General features: G+C 38.2%; 1 protein-coding gene across 1 annotated transcript in view; it reads right to left on the bottom strand.

The window, feature by feature from the left end:
• ush2a (Usher syndrome 2A (autosomal recessive, mild)) overlaps positions 1-18,448 on the bottom strand; it is a 428,293-nt gene that overhangs the window by 309,140 nt on the left and 100,705 nt on the right. Inside the window, exon 27 of the mRNA XM_057848749.1 lies at positions 14,483-14,630. Within this exon, the coding sequence (XP_057704732.1) occupies positions 14,483-14,630 (148 nt within the window). The remainder of the gene's footprint in view (positions 1-14,482; positions 14,631-18,448) is intronic.

Here is an 18,448-nt window from a genome sequence, read left to right on the forward strand (position 1 = left end):
GGATTTTTATATTAAATTGCCTTTCAAGATGATATGTTTGTTCTATGTGTTGTATTTTATCAAGTAAATTTCCCCCAAAAATGCGACTTATACTCCGGTGCGACTTGCATATGTTTTTTTCTCTTCGTTGGGCATTTTATGGCTGGTGCGACTTATACTCAGGTGCGACTTGTAGTCCGAAAAATACGGTACTCTTAGGTAGTGTGAGAGCATTTGGTGCATTTTCTCCATTGTTCCTAAGCGTTTGTAAGTGTCATTTATTATGCATAAACGGTACCATAAATGTGACCAAATTATCCCAAAATGTCTCATTAAAAGGCAGTAGAACTATGTAACATAATGAAAGAAATTGATATATCAGTATGTTTTGTATGTTATCCATGAGCCTTATTTAGGGTTGAGGTTTTCCTGTCATGTTGATTAAGTAGTATTTTAATTTACGCAATTCATATATATATTTTTTTAATACTGTATGGAATGGTCTTGTTTTCCTTAAAACTCCCAGTATTTCTCAACATACCAACTTAGTGAATGTCACTATTTCATTTCGTGAAGGGTCAATTTAATTTCCTTCCCTCACTTTAGATGTTGAATTAAATGTCCCTTTGAAACACACTGGGTGCTGCTGGAGCCACAGCTTCAATATGTATTATAAATAAATCACAGCAAGAATGGCTGTCACGGTGAGCGGTAATATATTTAAGAATGGAGAGGAGAAACAGCCAGTGACTGAATAGTGTACAGATGTGTGTACACTAAGTGTCGCTCCATTCTTGTGTTTCTCAGAGTGTGTGTCTCCCTCTAATGGTCTAAATGGTTTTCGGTGGGCGTAAATTAACTCTGTGACACACGTGCGACCATCTTCAGTGTGACTTCTAATAGAGCTCTTAAAAGGGGAGCGGACAGCGTCTCATCTTGGCACATCAAACCATAAATTACTGCTAATCAATAGCTTACCAGTCTATTGAAATTGAGCTATGGTGACATTAAGAACATTGTCTGCTTCACACACACATGAAACGAATACACATTCAAGTATATTGTTCTATTCGGTGATAAAAACATTTGAGAAAAAAAAATTGAGTGCCGACAATCCACTGGGATTTAGACAGTAGGCTGGAAATCAGATAAGATATTTAAACAAATGCGTAGACTAAATAAATGTCACAGTCTAACAGCTCCTTTGCAGTCTTTAATGAATTCATTCAGTGGTGTGACAGCACTTGTTGTGTTGTTTTCCAGACTTTAACAGAGTTTGCAGTTTTAAAGTAAAAAAAAAATGTGTATATGTACAGTGGGGCAAATAAGTATTTAGTCAACCATTAATTGTGCAAGTTCTCCCACTTGAAAAAATTAGAGAGGCCTGTAATTGTCAACATGGGTAAACCTCAACCATGAGAGATAGAATGTGGAAAAAAAACAGACAACCACATTGTTTGATTTTTAAAGAATTTATTTGCAAAACATGGTGGAAAATAAGTATTTGGTCAATACCAAAAGTTCATCTCAATACTTCGTTATGTACCCTTTGTTGGCAATAACGGAGGCCAAACGTTTTCTGTAACTCTTCACAAGCTTTTCACACACTGTTGCTGGTATTTTGGCCCATTCCTCCATGCAGTCATGTTTTGGGGCTGCCGTTGGGCAACGTGGACTTTCAACTCCCTCCACAGATTTTCTATGGGGTTGAGATCTGGAGACTGGCTAGGCCACTCCAGGACCTTGAAATGCTTCTTACGAAGCCACTCCTTTGTTGCTTTGGCTGTGTGTTTGGGATCATTGTCATGCTGAAAGACCCACCCACGTCTCATCTTCAATGCCCTTGCTGATGGAAGGAGATTTTCACTCAAAATCTCTCGATACATCGCCCTATTCTTTCTTTCCTTTACACAGATCAGTTGTCCTGGTCCCTTTGCAGAAAAACAGCCCCAAAGCATGATGTTTCCACTCCCATGCTTCACAGTGGGTATGGTGTTCTTTGGATACATTTCAGTATTCTTACTCCTCCAAACACGAGAACCTGTGTTTCTACCAAAAAGTTCTATTTTGGTTTCATCTGACCATAACACATTCTCCCTGTCCTCTTCTGGATCATCCAAATGCTCTCTAGCGAACCGCAGACGGGCCTGGACGTATACTGGCTTCAGCAGGGGGACACGTCTGGCAGTGCAGGATTTGAGTCCCTAGCGGCACATTGTGTTACTCGTCCCAGCTTTCTGTAGGTCATTCATTAGGTACCCCCGTGTGGTTCTGGGATTTTTGCTCACCGTTCTTGTTATCATTTTGACGCCACGGGGTAAGATCTTGCATGGAGCTCCAGATCGAGGGAGATTATCAGTGGTCCATTCCATTCCATTTTCTAATAATTGCTCCCATACTTGATTTCTTTACACCAAGCGTTTTACCTATTGCAGATTCAGTCTTCCCAGCCTGGTGCAGGTCTACAATTTGGTCTCTGGTCTCCTTCGACAGCTCTTTGGTCTTGGCCATAGTGGAGTTTGGAGTGTGACTGACTGAGTTTGTGGACAGGTGTCTTTTATACCGATAATGAGTTAAAACAGGTGCCATTAATACAGGTAACGAGTGGAGCCTCGTTAGAAGAAGTTAGACCTCTGGCAGCCAGAAATATTATCTTTTTAAATTCTTAAATTCTTTAAAAATCAAACAATGTGATTTTCTGTTTTTTTTTTTTCCACATTCTGTCTCTCATGGTTGAGGTTTACCCATGTTGACAATTACAGGCCTCACTAATCTTTTCAAGTAGGAGAACTTGCACAATTGGTGGTTGACTAAATACTTATTTGCCCCACTGTATGTATATACTGTATACTGAATTATTGAAAGGAAGCATGGTGAAGCAACTTACAGTTATGGAAAAAGTATGAAGTTGTTTGTTATAACTCTACTCAAATCTGCTCTTGTACATGAATAATAAGATCCCCAGTATCGCTTTTCCATCAGAGCTCAAGTTTTAGTGCAGAGTTAGTGACTGGTGTGCTGTCTTCAGGTGTTATGCTTGTTAAGTCACCGAAGTGTGTGTTTTATACAGTGACATGTCCCGCTACCTTATCGGTGCAGCCTCAAATGCACATCCATACACACACAAGGTTAACAGTCCAGCAGAAAGGTTAATTTTGGCTGCCGAGATTGTAATGAAGCAGCTAAATCATGGAGTAGCTCCCTGGAGCCAAAGTGCATGTTGGACTTTTCTGTTTTTGCAGCGACTGACATGTCTTAACAGGCTCTTAAGTGTACAGTTACACCACGCACACAACTTATTGACATGGTCATCCCCTGCCATGCATATTTCTCCTCTCAAGAAGGGCCTTAGGCCAATTATGCGTAAATCAATAAAGTCCCTGTTCTGTTGAGTGGTGCTACAGTGTGAGTGTGTATGTGTGCAAGTTCCAATGTGTGTGTATGTGTCTTGTAGAACAAGTCTTTATGGATGTAGAATACATAAAACATCACCATCAGCCCCTGATTAGCCACTCACTTTACGTCGTGATCGATAACTTCCCGGGGAGACGCGCACATGGAAACAATTGCAAATGCTTCAACACATATGGACAGTTTGCATCTGTGTCGGAGTGCACGCTAATGTTTGGTCGTGCTTTCGTGTAGCTCCGCTGGTTTTGCAGATGCTGCCTGCTCACTTCCAACAGATGGTAACAGCCTCTAATGGCCCGGTCATATGTATGCTAGATTTATTAGTGCATCAGTAACACACTCAAGTGCACCTTACTAGCAGTATCACTTAATGTACCACTTAATGTGGTTTTGCAGAATTTCTCCACTCAACCTTTAGTGGAAATCACTAAGTTGCATTTATTTTGGTTGATATAGTATAATTGAAAGACATTTTGGACAAATGCATAAGGTTTTCATCTGTAAAATTGAATATCAATTCAGCTGAGTTACACATTTGGACTCCCTAAATGTCCAAGAAAAACGGAAACGCTTGTAAAGTTTAAGGCGTTTATGAGCGCTTGTGCAAGTCATCAAATCTCAAACAAGTTCAACCAGCAGAACAATTAAAGAGTTAAACCCTCAAATAAGTTTGCTTATTCTGTGTTTTCTGTAATGTTAGTAATGTAAAAGACTAAGTGCGAGAATAACCACAGAAGCAGAAATTGAAGTTGTTGGAACAGTACCTGCTCTGCTATAGTGCATTTACTTCAGGAGAAATATATAATTTCCATTACACGATTACCGTATTTTTCGGACTATACGTCGCACTTGAGTATAAGTCGCACCAGGCAAAAAATGTGCAATGAAAAGGAAAAAAACATGTATAAGTCGCACCGGAGTATAAGTCGCATTTTTGGGGGGAAATTTATTTGATAGAATCCAGCACCAAGAACAGACACGTCATCTTGAAAGGCAATTTAAAATAAAAATACAATAGGGAACAACATGCTGAATAAGCTGATAAGTGTACAGTATGCTAACATTACATGACGCTAGAAGTTAGATCAGGCCTAAAAAATCCAGCCCGACCCGACCGACCCGCGGGTATTAAAGCCCGACAGGGCCCGAACTTGATCAATTACCTTGATTCGCTTGCCCGAGCCCGAAAACCCCCCAAAATTTTATGTTTTATTTAGGGCTGTCAAAATGATCGCGTTAACGGGCGTTAATTAATTTTTTAAATTATTCACGATAAAATATTTGACGCAATTAACGCATGCACTAAATGACCCGCTCGCACATTGCCTCAAACAGATTACAATGAGGCCGTTTATGGACATTAAGAGTGCAGAGAATGCCACCGGCCGCTTGGGGGCAGCGTCGTTCCATACTCATGATATTTCTTCTAAACGTGGGAGAATTAGTAGTTGTGAGACGTTTATGCTGTATTCGCAATGCAAATTGCTATTTGTGCTCCACACATATTTCGGTAAGTTTTCTTTCTTTTAGTGGCAATTATGTGTCTCTTGTTGTATTTTGGGTAAGATACAGTGCCTTGCAAAAGTATTCGGCCCCCTTGAATCTTGCAACCTTTCGCCACATTTCAGGCTTCAAACATAAAGATATGAAATTTACTTTTTTTGTCAAGAATCAACAAGTGGGACACAATCGTGAAGTGGAACAACATTTATTGGATAATTTAAACTTTTTTAACAAATAAAAAACTGAAAAGTGGGGCGTGCAATATTATTCGGCCCCTTTACTTTCAGTGCAGCAAACTCACTCCAGAAGTTCAGTGAGGATCTCTGAATGATCCAATGTTGTCCTAAATGACCGATGATGATAAATAGAATCCACCTGTGTGTAATCAAGTCTCCATATAAATGCACCTGCTCTGTGATAGTCTCAGGGTTCTGTTTAAAGTGCAGAGAGCATTATGAAAACCAAGGAACACACCAGGCAGGTCCGAGATACTGTTGTGGAGAAGTTTAAAGCCGGATTTGGATACAAAAAGATTTCCCAAGCTTTAAACATCTCAAGGAGCACTGTGCAAGCCATCATATTGAAATGGAAGGAGCATCAGACCACTGCAAATCTACCAAGACCCGGCCGTCCTTCCAAACTTTCTTCTCAAACAAGGAGAAAACTGATCAGAGATGCAGCCAAGAGGCCCATGATCACTATGGATGAACTGCAGAGATCTACAGCTGAGGTGGGAGAGTCTGTCCATAGGACAACAATCAGTCGTACACTGCACAAATCTGGCCTTTATGGAAGAGTGGCAAGAAGAAAGCCATATGTCAAAGATATCCATAAAAAGTCTCGTTTAAAGTTTGCCACAAGCCACCTGGGAGACACACCAAACATGTGGAAGAAGGTACTCTGGTCAGATTAAACCAAAATTGAACTTTTTGGCCACAATGCAAAACGATATGTTTGGCGTAAAATCAACCCAGCTCATCACCCTGAACACACCATCCCCACTGTCAAACATGGTGGTGGCAGCATCATGGTTTGGGCCTGCTTTTCTTCAGCAGGGACAGGGAAGATGGTTAAAATTGACGGGAAGATGGATGCAGCCAAATACAGGAACATTCTGGAAGAAAACCTGTTGGTGTCTGCACAAGACCTGAGACTGGGACGGAGATTTATCTTCCAACAGGACAATGATCCAAAACATAAAGCCAAATCTACAATGGAATGGTTCAAAAATAAACGTATCCAGGTGTTAGAATGGCCAAGTCAAAGTCCAGACCTGAATCCAATCGAGAATCTGTGGAAAGAGCTGAAGACTGCTGTTCACAAACACTCTCCATCCAACCTCACTGAGCTCGAGCTGTTTTGCAAGGAAGAATGGGCAAGAATGTCAGTCTCTCGATGTGCAAAACTGATAGAAACATAGCCCAAGCGACTTGCAGCTTTAATTGGAGCAAAAGGTGGCGCTACAAAGTATTAACGCAAGGGGGCCGAATAATATTGCACGCCCCACTTTTCAGTTTTTTATTTGTTAAAAAAGTTTAAATTATCCAATAAATTTTGTTCCACTTCACGATTGTGTCCCACTTGTTGTTGATTCTTGACAAAAAATTAAAATGTTATATCTTTATGTTTGAAGCCTGAAATGTGGCAAAAGGTTGCAAGGTTCAAGGGGGCCGAATACTTTTGCAAGGCACTGTATGTACGGATATATGTTACACAGTAAAGGCGAGTGGACACAGGCGTTCTTTGGACCACGTCTTTTATTGGCATAAGCTTCTCCTTCACAACAAACATAAGTATCGTTTAGTGAAAGCACAACAAAAATAATATTCCTATCTCTCCAAAAAAAAAAAAAAAAAAGTTCACAAAAAGAAAAGCACTTCAGTCTATAGTATTGAGGCCCTATTCTGACACACAGTTAAACAACAATGCAAAATGAACTGGCATTCCATATCAAAGTAGCTATGCAAAATACACGTAAAACTTAAACTTTGGTCACTCTATTTTTATTATTGTTATTTTTATTCTTATTATTATATATTAACTCTACTTTTGATTGAAAATTTTACAAATTTTATTAAAACAAAAACATGAAGAGGGGTTTTAATATAAAATTACTATAACTTGTAACTATAACAATTATCTTTTAAGAACTACAAGTCTTTCTATCTATGGATCACTTTAATAGAAAGAATGTTAATAATGGCATTTGTGGATTTATTTTTACAATAAACAAATACAGTACTTATGTACAGTATGTTGTATGTATATATCCGTCGTGTGTCTTATCTTTCCATTCCAAAACTAATTTACAGAAAAATATGGCATATTTTAGAGATGGTTTGAATTACGATTAATTGCGATTCATTACGATTAATTAATTTTTAAGCTGTAATTAACTCGATTAAAAATTTTAATCGTTTGACAGCCCTAGTTTTATTAGTAGGCACAAGCCTGAAAAAAAAACAACATTTTATGTTTTATTTGTGAGGAATCAGGAGAAGGAGGAAATGCTAAGGAAATGATAAGATGCGTGGTTGCGTTTTGTGTGATCACGTTTGTGATGATGCTGGTGCACATATGCATGATGATGACAAATTAAAGCCTGTCTTTTGTAACGAATTCTCACAGTTAAAAAAGACTAAGATGGATATTCAATAAACATTTATATCTTATCTATTTGTGTGTCTGTTCTAACAGGCGGATAGTGGATTTGACATTTATTTTAATCTCCTCGAGTTGGCAGAAAAAAAACGTTTCTCAATGTTTAAATAGTGTACATATTTTTATGATAATTATCTGGTGGTTGCCTTTTAGGCAAAGCCAGATAGTGTTGTTCTGCAACTTTATTATTTATTTTATCAACTTATTTTCCGCGTTTTTTCGGCGCGCCGCGAAGCCCGAACTGTTGCACCATTCGGCACCGTTCGAGTATCGACACGACCAGAATTTTCGTGCGACCATGGGAATTTTTCCGTTTAATGCCAAATGGAATTGAATTTGTCTCTTTAATGCCATTGACGGGCATGGTTGTCCATTCTATTAATGCCAATGTACTTGGATTTCATTGGCGTCCATGTAAGTCAATGCCATTGACGGCCATGGACGTCCAAATTTCAATGGCAAAAAAAACAATGTCCCCAAATCAAAAAGAAAAGACCAGATAGCAATAGGACGTGTCCCCCAAACGTCCCTGATTCCATTAACGCTTATGGAGGGTGCTACCACTGACGGCCATGGACGTCCAAATTTCCCATTCATTTCCAATGGCATTTACTTTGTATAACACCACTGACGGGCATGTTTGTCCATTCTATTGATGCCAATGTACTTGGTCGCCATTGACATGGAGGTCCAAATTTTTTCCCATTCATTTTCAATGGCAAAAAAAAACAATGTCCCCAAATCAACAGGAAATGACCAGATGTCAATAGGACACGCCCCAAATGACCTGATATGACCAGGCCACGCCCCCCAAATGTCCCCAAATGACCTGATATGACCAGGTCACGCCCCCTCCAAATGTCCCCAAATGACCTGATATGGCCAGGCCACGCCTCCTACATGTTCCCAAATGACCTGATATGGCCAGGCCACGCCCCCAAATGTTGACAAATGACCTGATATGACCAGGTGACGCCCCCCAAATGTCCCCAAATGACCTGATATGGCCAGGCCACGTCTCCTACATGTCCCCAAATGACCCGATATGACCAGGCCACGCCCCCCAAATCAGCAGGAAGTGACCTGATATTGTCCCTGATTTGTCCCCAAACTAACCTGGGCGGGGCTAAGATCTGTATCTCCACACGGCAAAGAGCAGAAGTAATTTCCCCAGAAATTGTAGTTTGTATTTATAAATGGATTTACACAACGAAATAACGCTGGAAAAGTTTGTCAAGTATATTTCTCGTATGAACTAAAGCGCCACATTTGTTTACATTCAGCGAAGCCGACACAGTTTTCCGTATAGCACTTTCAACAATCGATTTGAATCCTTTCCATATCCCACTCCTACCGCAGTTGTTAATTTTTCAATTCCCCTGTCTTCAGTTTGTTTTTCACTCCTAAAGCTGCTCCATATCAAAAAGGAAATGCCAGGATGCGCGCGGGAGTGGAAGATTGAAAAGAGAGCGAGGCCACTGCGTTCACATGCGCAGGCATACACAGGGCCTTCTCTGTTTTATCCAAATTATTTTATTTAACATCCATACATCATTTTACTATAAATATATGAATATATATTTATCAAAAAAAAAAAAAAAAAAAAAAGTTAGCGAGAGAGAAGTCTGCCCAACCTGACCGTAAATAATCTCATATTAAGTCGCTCCAGAGTATAAGACGCACCCTTTGCCAAACTATAAAAAAAAAAAAACTGCGACTTATAGTTCGAGAAATACGGTATTTATTTTTGTCCTATATTGAAACTTGTTTTGAAATGAAAAAAATTGGAAGCTAGACATTGTCAGGGGCCACATTGCGTTTGATGATGCAGGTCCCATTGCTGTAGTACAGTATCACAGAATGTATAGTGATAGATGTTTTATATTTTAGCCGAAGGTAGTGTTATGAAAAAGGTACATAATCCTTTATTTTATAATTTCTAAAAAGTATAGGGTATTTGTTCTGTGGGTATAGAAAACAAGACCAAGACGTATACTTACAGTGCCCTCCATAACTATTGGCACCCCTGGTTAAGAATTGTTTTTTAGCTTCTAATATATTTTTTTAAAATTCAAATAATATGGGACTTTAATAGAAAAAAAAAAAGAAAAATCCAACCTTCAATATAAGTGCATTTATTCAGTGAGGAAAAAATCCCACATAAAAAAATAATTATTTAACATCAAATAATGTGTGTCACAATTATTAGCACCCCTGGTGTCAATACTTTTTACAGCCTTTGTAGAAGCTAAAAAACACATCTTAACCAGGGGGTGCCAATAATTATGGAGGGCACTGTACAAAGATTATCCCCATTCTTGCAAAATTAACACGTAGAACTTTTGGTAGAAAATAATAAAATAAAAAAACTCAAACCAGTCACATTAAAACATGTTAAATGGGAATCAACTTACACTCAAAATGCCCCCCCCCGCCCCAGCTGAGTAGGAATCGTGGATTTTTATTATGATTTATCTTTGGTCATTCTACATCCACTGTACTTAAAACAATATTGCAAACATTTATAGATTCATCGTCAGTTTTATAATTGGATTTAATAAGAATTGTAATAACTCATTTTAACTTTGTAAATTATTACATTTACATTATCTAAATCTCGCCATTTCTGGAAAAGTCTCATGATCGCAGTTTTTAACAACTAGGAATAAATCGATACTCTGTAATGCATGCTATGCAAATCATTTTAGAAAAAAACTAGAAGGAAAAACGGCATATGTCGCTATCATTTCTTAGAGTTGAAACAAGGGACATCTTTGGCGTTGGATGAAACAAAATGGAGGCAACAGATGTGGCTGTTAAAAATACATTCAAAAAGTCAACTGGGTACAATAAGCCATATTGTATTGTACTGTATTACAGTCAAGAGAAGTCTTTGGAATTGCTTAAAACAAACATTGAGGCTGTGTCAACAGATGTAGCCATTAAAAATACATTTAAAAAGTCCAACGATTACAATACGAGGGATCATTCATCATCATAAGCACAGGAAGGACTTTTTAAGGATTGAATGGACTGAAAACATTGCTATATCGACAGATGTATCTGTTAAGACTAACGTTCAAAAGCTGAAATTCCCGAGCTGGTATTTATAGATGAAAGCTTGTTTTTTCCTCTGCATCAACCATCCATTGTCTACTCACCCAAAACGATAAACAAAACAACAAGAAAGTATAATGGAAAGTAAAATGAGGGAGAACAGTGGTGTCCACAAGTGAACAGATGGACAGTAAGTAAGAGTAAAACATACACACACATCAGTACTGTATATGCAAACACAGAATGATTCATGTTTCTCAGCAGCCGTGTTTCATTTCTTTCAAGACAGAAGTCACGATTACATTGAGCGAAAGTGGAAAAAATACAATACAATTTAGTTATGGGCCCAATAACACTCTAATAGGGCTGTCCCGATCGCATACTTTTGCACCCAGGTCCGAGTCACCTGATTTTGAGAATCTGTTGATACAGAGTGCCGATCAGATACTGAAAAAAAAGTGTTTAAAAAAAAAAAAAAAAAATCCCCACTGTGCCACCTTCTTCTTGTATATTTTTGAACAAGAATAATGTAGAAAAATGCTTATCTTTATTAAATGCTTAATTTACACTCAAATCCATTCATTTTTTATGTCCCAAAAATGCATGGAGAAATCCCTTGCTTGCAGCTGTAAGGCTCAACCCTCCCCCATCAGTTGTTGCTCAGTGGCAGTGAGTCAGCTGTGCTACATGATGGCTGGAGGAGGTGAAACTCGTGAAGTTTTTCCCCCATCAAAGAAAACAAAATCGCAGGTATGGAAATACAGAAAAGTTACAGACGGCCGCGGCATAGAGGAGGGCCAACCAACATGTAAAACATGTTTGCGGAAGGTAGCTGCAGGGGAGGCAATACCTCCAATACGCGTTCACATTTATACAAAATTAAAGGTAGTAAACACTGTCATGAACGTTTCCCACGAGCGATGAGAGTTAACTCCAGCGTGTTTAGTGTGTCTAGCGGTGGTAAAACATGTGTTTGGTTTTTTTTTCTCTGGCAACTGTCTGTGTTGACAAAGAGTGTGTGTATAATGTTAAAATGATACGAGTAATACACACATGCTTTTTATGGAAAATAATTCAATTGTTTTTGCTCTGATGGTAATAATGTTGAGCTGTGGCTATAGGTTTAGGCTCACCTAAAGGACTGCATTTATTAGTTATTTTTTTGCTATTTTAAAAAAAATATATTTTAACATTATACTTATGTTCCAATTTGGTAATATGATTGGAAAAATAAAAATCCTGTTTAATGGAAAAAAATTGTTATTACTATTTTTTTTTTTTTTTTAACCCAGATATCTCAAAGTAACACATATTACAGCTTTAATTGCAATACCGTGATACCGTGAAACCGTGATATTTTTGCTTAAGGTTATCATACTGTCAGTATCTCATACCGACACATGCCTAACTGACACATGTGCGCCTTTGATGGTAGAGAGACCAAGCTTCTCTGGCAAGATCAAAGTTACACCCCTGTCAATCATCGTTAACTTTAAATAGCTAACTCCAGGGCACTGCCGACCAAGAGCAGCAGGAAGAAGAGTGAGAGGCTCTACGCGTATTAAACAGAAAAGAAATATATTTAAAAAAAAAAAAAAAAAAACGATCCTTTTAACCCTATTCCGATCCTATGAAAAATAGCACGGCTGGCTCGATTTCCGATCACATGATCGAATCAGGACATCGCTACACTCTAGATTTTTTTTTTTTTTTTTAATTGTTTGATCAATTTCGTCATATTTAACTCATTACCTGTCATTGACAATGATGGACATCAAATTCCTTTAAACTGGGAGGACTAGCTGCGAATGTATGGAGGTAGATTTGTGTCTTTATTATTCAATCAAAAAAAAAAAAGTTGCTTCAATCAAATAAAAAGTTGCTTCAATCAAAATATATATTTTCAATCGAAGAAAACGTCACTTCAATCAAAAAAAATGTGTTTGAATGCAAAAATAAATTTGAAACACAAAAAAATATATTTGAAAACTTTCTTTGATTGAATTTTTTTTTTTATTTAAGTCAAGTTTTTTTTTTTATTGATACGCCATTTTTGATTGAAATCATATAATTTTGCGTTTGGACCACATTTTGGCTAGGAAATTTGTGTCTTTATTATTCAATCAAAAATTAAGTTGCTTCAAACAAAAAAAATATACATTTTCAAAAGAAAAATCACTTCAATCAAAAAGTTTTAAAAATTCAATCGTAGAAAAAAAGGTTTGAATGTGAAAAAATATTTGAGACTCAGAAATTCGCATTTGAACACTTTATTTTTCATTCAAACTGTTTTCTTTGATTGAAGCAATCCTTTTTGTGTTTGTGCCATATTAGGGGTAGGACATTTGTGTCAAAATCATTCAATCGCAATAAAAGTTGCTTTAATCAAAAAACTATTTTCAATCAAAGAAAAAAATCATTTGCAAAAATATATATTTTTTGAAAATATATTTTTTTATTTGAAATATATATATTTTTTATTGAAGTGTCACTTTTTTTGAAAAGCAAAAAGTTTTAAACTCTTTTTTTTTTTTTCTCCAAAGTGGAAAAAGTTTTGAACACACTTTTTTTTTGAAGTGGGAAAAGTTTTGAAGGCACTTTTTTTCGATTGAATCATTTTGACACAAAGATTCAACTTCAACGCTAGTTCCGGTGTGTTTGAGTGGCAGCTGATTACGCCAATGGCATAAAAGTATGAAGCAAGAATAATGGCCACCAGGGCTCCACCCAGCCATCTGAGTCTCCTGGAGTCCAAGCCGAATATAGAGCATCGGTACGGGGGTGTCTTTTATGCCATTGGCGTAATCAGCTGTCACTCAAACACACCGGAACTACCGTTGAAGTTGAATCTTTGTGTCAAAATTACTCAATCGAAAAAAAAGTGCCTTCAAAACTTTTCCCACTTCAAAAAAAAAGTGTGTTCAAAACTTTTTCCACTTTGGGGGGAAAAAAAAAAAAAAAGTTTAAAACTTTTTTGCTTTTCAAAAAAAGTGACACTTCAATAAAAAATATATATATTTCAAATAAAAAAATATTTTTTCAAAAAATATATATTTTTGCAAATGATTTTTTTTTCTTTGATTAAAAATAGTTTTTTGATTAAAGCAATTTTTATTGCGATTGAATGATTTTGACACAAATGTCCTACCCCTAATATGGCTCAAACACAAAAAGGATTGCTTCAATCAAAGAAAACAGTTTGAATGAAAAATAAAGTGTTCAAATGCGAATTTCTGAGTCTCAAATATTTTTTCACATTCAAACCTTTTTTTCTACGATTGAATTTTTAAAACTTTTTTGATTGAAGTGATTTTTCTTTTGAAAATATATTTTTTGTTTGTAGCAACTTAATTTTTGAATGAATAATAAAGACACAAATGTCCTAGCCAAAATGTGGTCCGAACGCAAAATTACATGACTTCAATCAAAAATGCTGTTTCAATCAAAAAAAACTTGACTTAAATAAATAAAAAAAAATTCAATCAAAGAAAAATAGTTTTCAAACATATTTTTTTTTGTTTCAAATTTATTTTGCATTCAAACACATTTTTTTTGATTGAAGTGACGTTTTCTTCGATTGAAAATATATATTTTGATTGAAGCAACTTTTTATTTGACTGAAGCAACTTTTTTTTTTTTTTTGATTGAATAATAAAGACACAAATCTACCTCCATACGAATGCTTCTGTTTCGGTGATATTGACGGCGCTAGACGGCAAATCTATTTTGACTGGGAGGGTTAGTAGCGATCATTAGCCTTCCAGTCTCAATTGATTGGACGTCCAGTGCCGTCAATGGCAGCAAATGAGTGAAATGAAAAATGACTGCCTTTTAAAGGTTTAAAATGAAAGCTAACATGTTTCGGTGTTACCTGCTGGTTGGGTCCGACCAGCTCGTCCAATGCTGGTAATGCAGCCTTTTTTAGTGCAGACCGTCACAGTGAAGTTGTACACATGGTAAGGCTTCAACCCCTTTGCTATATAAAGGGGCTGGTCTAAGGGTCCAAACCGTTGCAGTACCTGAGAAAAAGACATGACAATTGGTTTAATCCAGCAAAAGAGAGCTTTGCATCGTTACATACAGTTGTGTTCAAAATTATTCAACCCCCACAGCGGATAAGTGTTTTTGCAAGTTTGACATTCATTTTTCATCTTGTGTTAAATCATACCAAATAATTACATGTCAAATAGATAAAGATAATAACAAAAATATTTTTCAGATTATTCCAGTTAATGGCCTAACTGTGATTACCTCATTGATCGACAAAATTGTTCAACCCCCCAAGTCCATCACTCTTAAGAACAAAGTTTTCCATCAGGTGTCAAACAGCTGATGAAAACATCGGTAGATGTGAACGGAACCCTAATGAGCAGCAAATAACCAGATTTTAAAGCACTGTGACACATGTCTCTTCTTGGCAGTTAATGACATCTTTACAACATGGTGAAGTCCAAGGAATGGTCAAAGAAATTCAGAGAAGAGGTGATTTCACTTCATAAGCAAGGATATGGACAGAAAAAGATAGCAAAAAGACTAAAAATTTCAAGAGACACAATTGGGAGCATAGCCCGCAAGTTTAAAACTAAAGGCAAAGTGGAAACGCTACCTGGGCGAGGTAGAAAGAGGTTACTGTCTGCAACTGCAGTGGGATACCTGAAGTGAAAGGTGGAGAAAAATCCCCGGGTGACAGCTGAGGAACTACACAGGATATGTCAAAGGAAGGTATTCCGGTTTCATCCCAGACAATAAGACGCACACTGCGAAATGATAGCTTCCATGCAAGAACTCCCAGACGGATCCCCCCTGCTGACTGCAAAGCACAAGAAGTATGCCAAAAACCATGTGGACAAACCACAAAGGTTTTAGGATGTTCTCTGGAGTGATGAGACCAAACTGGAACTTTTTGGACCAATGGATCAACGGTACGTGCGGAGAAGAAAGAATTACAACACCTGGGGAAATGCTAATATTCCATCATTTATCCATAAACGCATGCCTTTTGGATTCATATCATGCCACTTCGTGTAATTACACACATCGCAACACCAAGAAAATGATAGATATTTGGATCAATTGTCAAGCTAAAACCACCGGGGCCCGAGATCCCGGAAATCTAGCATATTGTGTGCGTGACGTCACAACAAGGAAACAACCGGCTCAGTGCTTAGTACTGAATGGCGGCGATGATGGCGGACAGTTTTGTTTCTAGTTGCAGCGACGAATCCGACGTAACAAACGTTCTTCTAATGGTGACAAGGAGAGTTATGAACCTTTCTTTGGGGTTTTGGGTTATCAATTTGAGCCCAAACGAAAGCCAATGCAGCCTAATGAAAGGATCATTGAGGGGAGCAATCACACTGATGAAACACTGACGACCGGCAACAGATCGTGTGGGAAACACCGAAAGGTTTGTTTTGCATTTCTTTTTGTGAAGCTGATACACAGTGACCGCAAAATAATGTATAGAATAATAATCATTCATTGTGCTATCATAGGTTTTCGCTCTGCCAACAGACACAAATATGAATAGGATTAGAGGATTTGTTCTATATATTTTACGAGCGATAATGTATACATGTGGCCAGTCCTCCATCCAATGCGTGATATGTTTTTTATTATAAAAGAGTACTCACTCTGGCCATTTCGAGCTTGTCTGCTCCGCTCCTTTGGTTAGCCTGGGGTGGTGGGTTGGTCTCATCAGAACCAGTCATCGTCCTCTTTCTTGATATCTCGGGACATTTAGGTGGCTGCGCGTGTATGGTGGGCACCGCATCTGCTTTCAGCAGCAATTTCTTAGCAAAACCTGATTTCATTTGTCCATAGTTCGAATATCTTTCAGGTGTAAAATGCGCACCACACAAAACCGTGCCGGAGGCTGGGTCCGCAAAATTAGCCCTCTTAGCACGGACGAACTTTACTAATTGTCTGCGGAGTCCAGCTCTTTTTCTCACGTTCGGGAACTCATGGGTACTACATTGCGAAAAATGGCTATTTGTACACCACATAACATGACAGGTTTGAACCATTTTAGCGATTTTTTTGATAAAACACGAACGCAACTCTCTCGTCGATAAACAACGATGGCACCTGCCTCGACCTTTTGTTTCCTTGTTGTGACGTCTCCGCCCCATTCGGCTGTTTCCGGAATACTTTCGGAAATGTTCGTAATTTTTTATCTATTTTCGATAATTGCTCATGAATGTGATTTATTTTTTTGTTAACTTTATTAATATTTGTTATCTTGCCACTTAACGGTTCTACTGATATCTCACAGCCCCTTAGTATTATAATACGCTTTAAAGAAAAGAACACCCTATCTATGGTTTAGCAAGGTGGAAGGTCAGTCATGCTCTGGGGTTGTTTTGCTTCTTCAGGTACAGGGAATCTTCAGCGTGTGCGAGGTATTATGAATTCAGTTCAATACCAGGAGACCTTGGATGCAAATGTCATGCAGTAATTGACAAAGCGAGGCTTGGTTGAGGTTGGACCTTCCAACAGAACAATGATCCTAAGCATACCTCAACATCTACCAAATCTTGGTTGCAAAAGAAGTGCTGGAAGATTCTGGAGTGGCCATCGCAATCACCAGACCTAAATCCCATTGAAAATCTCTCGTGGTACTTGAAGAAGGCAGTTGCAGCACGCAAGCCCAAAAATGTTAATGAACTGGAGGCCTTTCCCCCATGAGGAATGGGCAAAGATACCTGTGGATCACTGCAAGAAACGTGTGTCAAGCCATGCTTCACGTTATGTTATACTAAGTACTAAAGTTATACAGTGGGGCAAATAAGTATTTAGTCAACCACCAATTGTGCAAGTTCTCCAACTTGAAAAGATTAGAGAGGCCTGTAATTGTCAACATGGGTAAACCTCAACCACGAGAGACAGAATTTGGAAAAAAAAAAAAACAGAAAATCACATTTTTTGATTTTTAAAGAATTTATTTCCAAATTAGAGTGAAAAATAAGTATTTGGTCACCTACAAACAAGCAGGATTTCTGGCCTTCAAAGAGGTCTAACGAGGCTCCCCTCATTACCTGTATTAATGGCACCTGTTTTAACTCATTATCGGTATAAAAGACACCTGTCCGCAACCTCAGTCAGTCACACTCCAAACTCCACTATGGCCAAGACCAAAGAGCTGTCGAAGGACACCAGAGACAAAATTGTAGACCTGCACCAGGCTGGGAAGACTGAATCTGCAGTAGGTAAAACACTTGGTGAAAAGAAATCAACTTTGGGAGCAATTATTAGAAAATGGAAGACATACAAGACCACTGATAATCTCCCTCGATCTGAGGCTCCATGCAAGATCTCACCCCGTGCCCTCAAAATGATAACAAAAACGGGGAGCAAAAATCCCCCAACCACACAGGGGGACCTAGTGAATGACCTACAGAGAGCTGGGACCACAGTAACAAAGGCTACTATCAGTAACACTGCGCCGCCAGGGACTCAAATCCTGCACCTCTAGATGTGTCCGCCTGCTGAAGCCAGTACACGTCCAGGCCCGTCTGCGGTTCGCTAGAGAGCATTTGGATGATCCAGAAGAGGACAGGGAGAATGTGTTATGGTCAGATGAAACCAAAATAGAACTTTTTGGTAGAAACACAGGTTCTTGTGTTTGGAGGAGAAAGAATACTGAAATGCATCCGAAGAACACCATACCCACTGAGAAGCATGGGGGTGGAAACATGCTTTGGGGCTGTTTTTCTGCAAAGGGACGAGGACGACTTATCTGTGTAAAGGAAAGAATGAATGGAGCCATGTATCGAGAGATTTTGAGTGATAATCTCCTTCCATCAGCAAGGGCATTGAAGATGAGACGTGGCTGGGT

Source organism: Corythoichthys intestinalis, chromosome 1 (assembly GCF_030265065.1).
Source record: "Corythoichthys intestinalis isolate RoL2023-P3 chromosome 1, ASM3026506v1, whole genome shotgun sequence".
In the NCBI taxonomy this organism is placed as follows: domain Eukaryota; kingdom Metazoa; phylum Chordata; class Actinopteri; order Syngnathiformes; family Syngnathidae; genus Corythoichthys; species Corythoichthys intestinalis.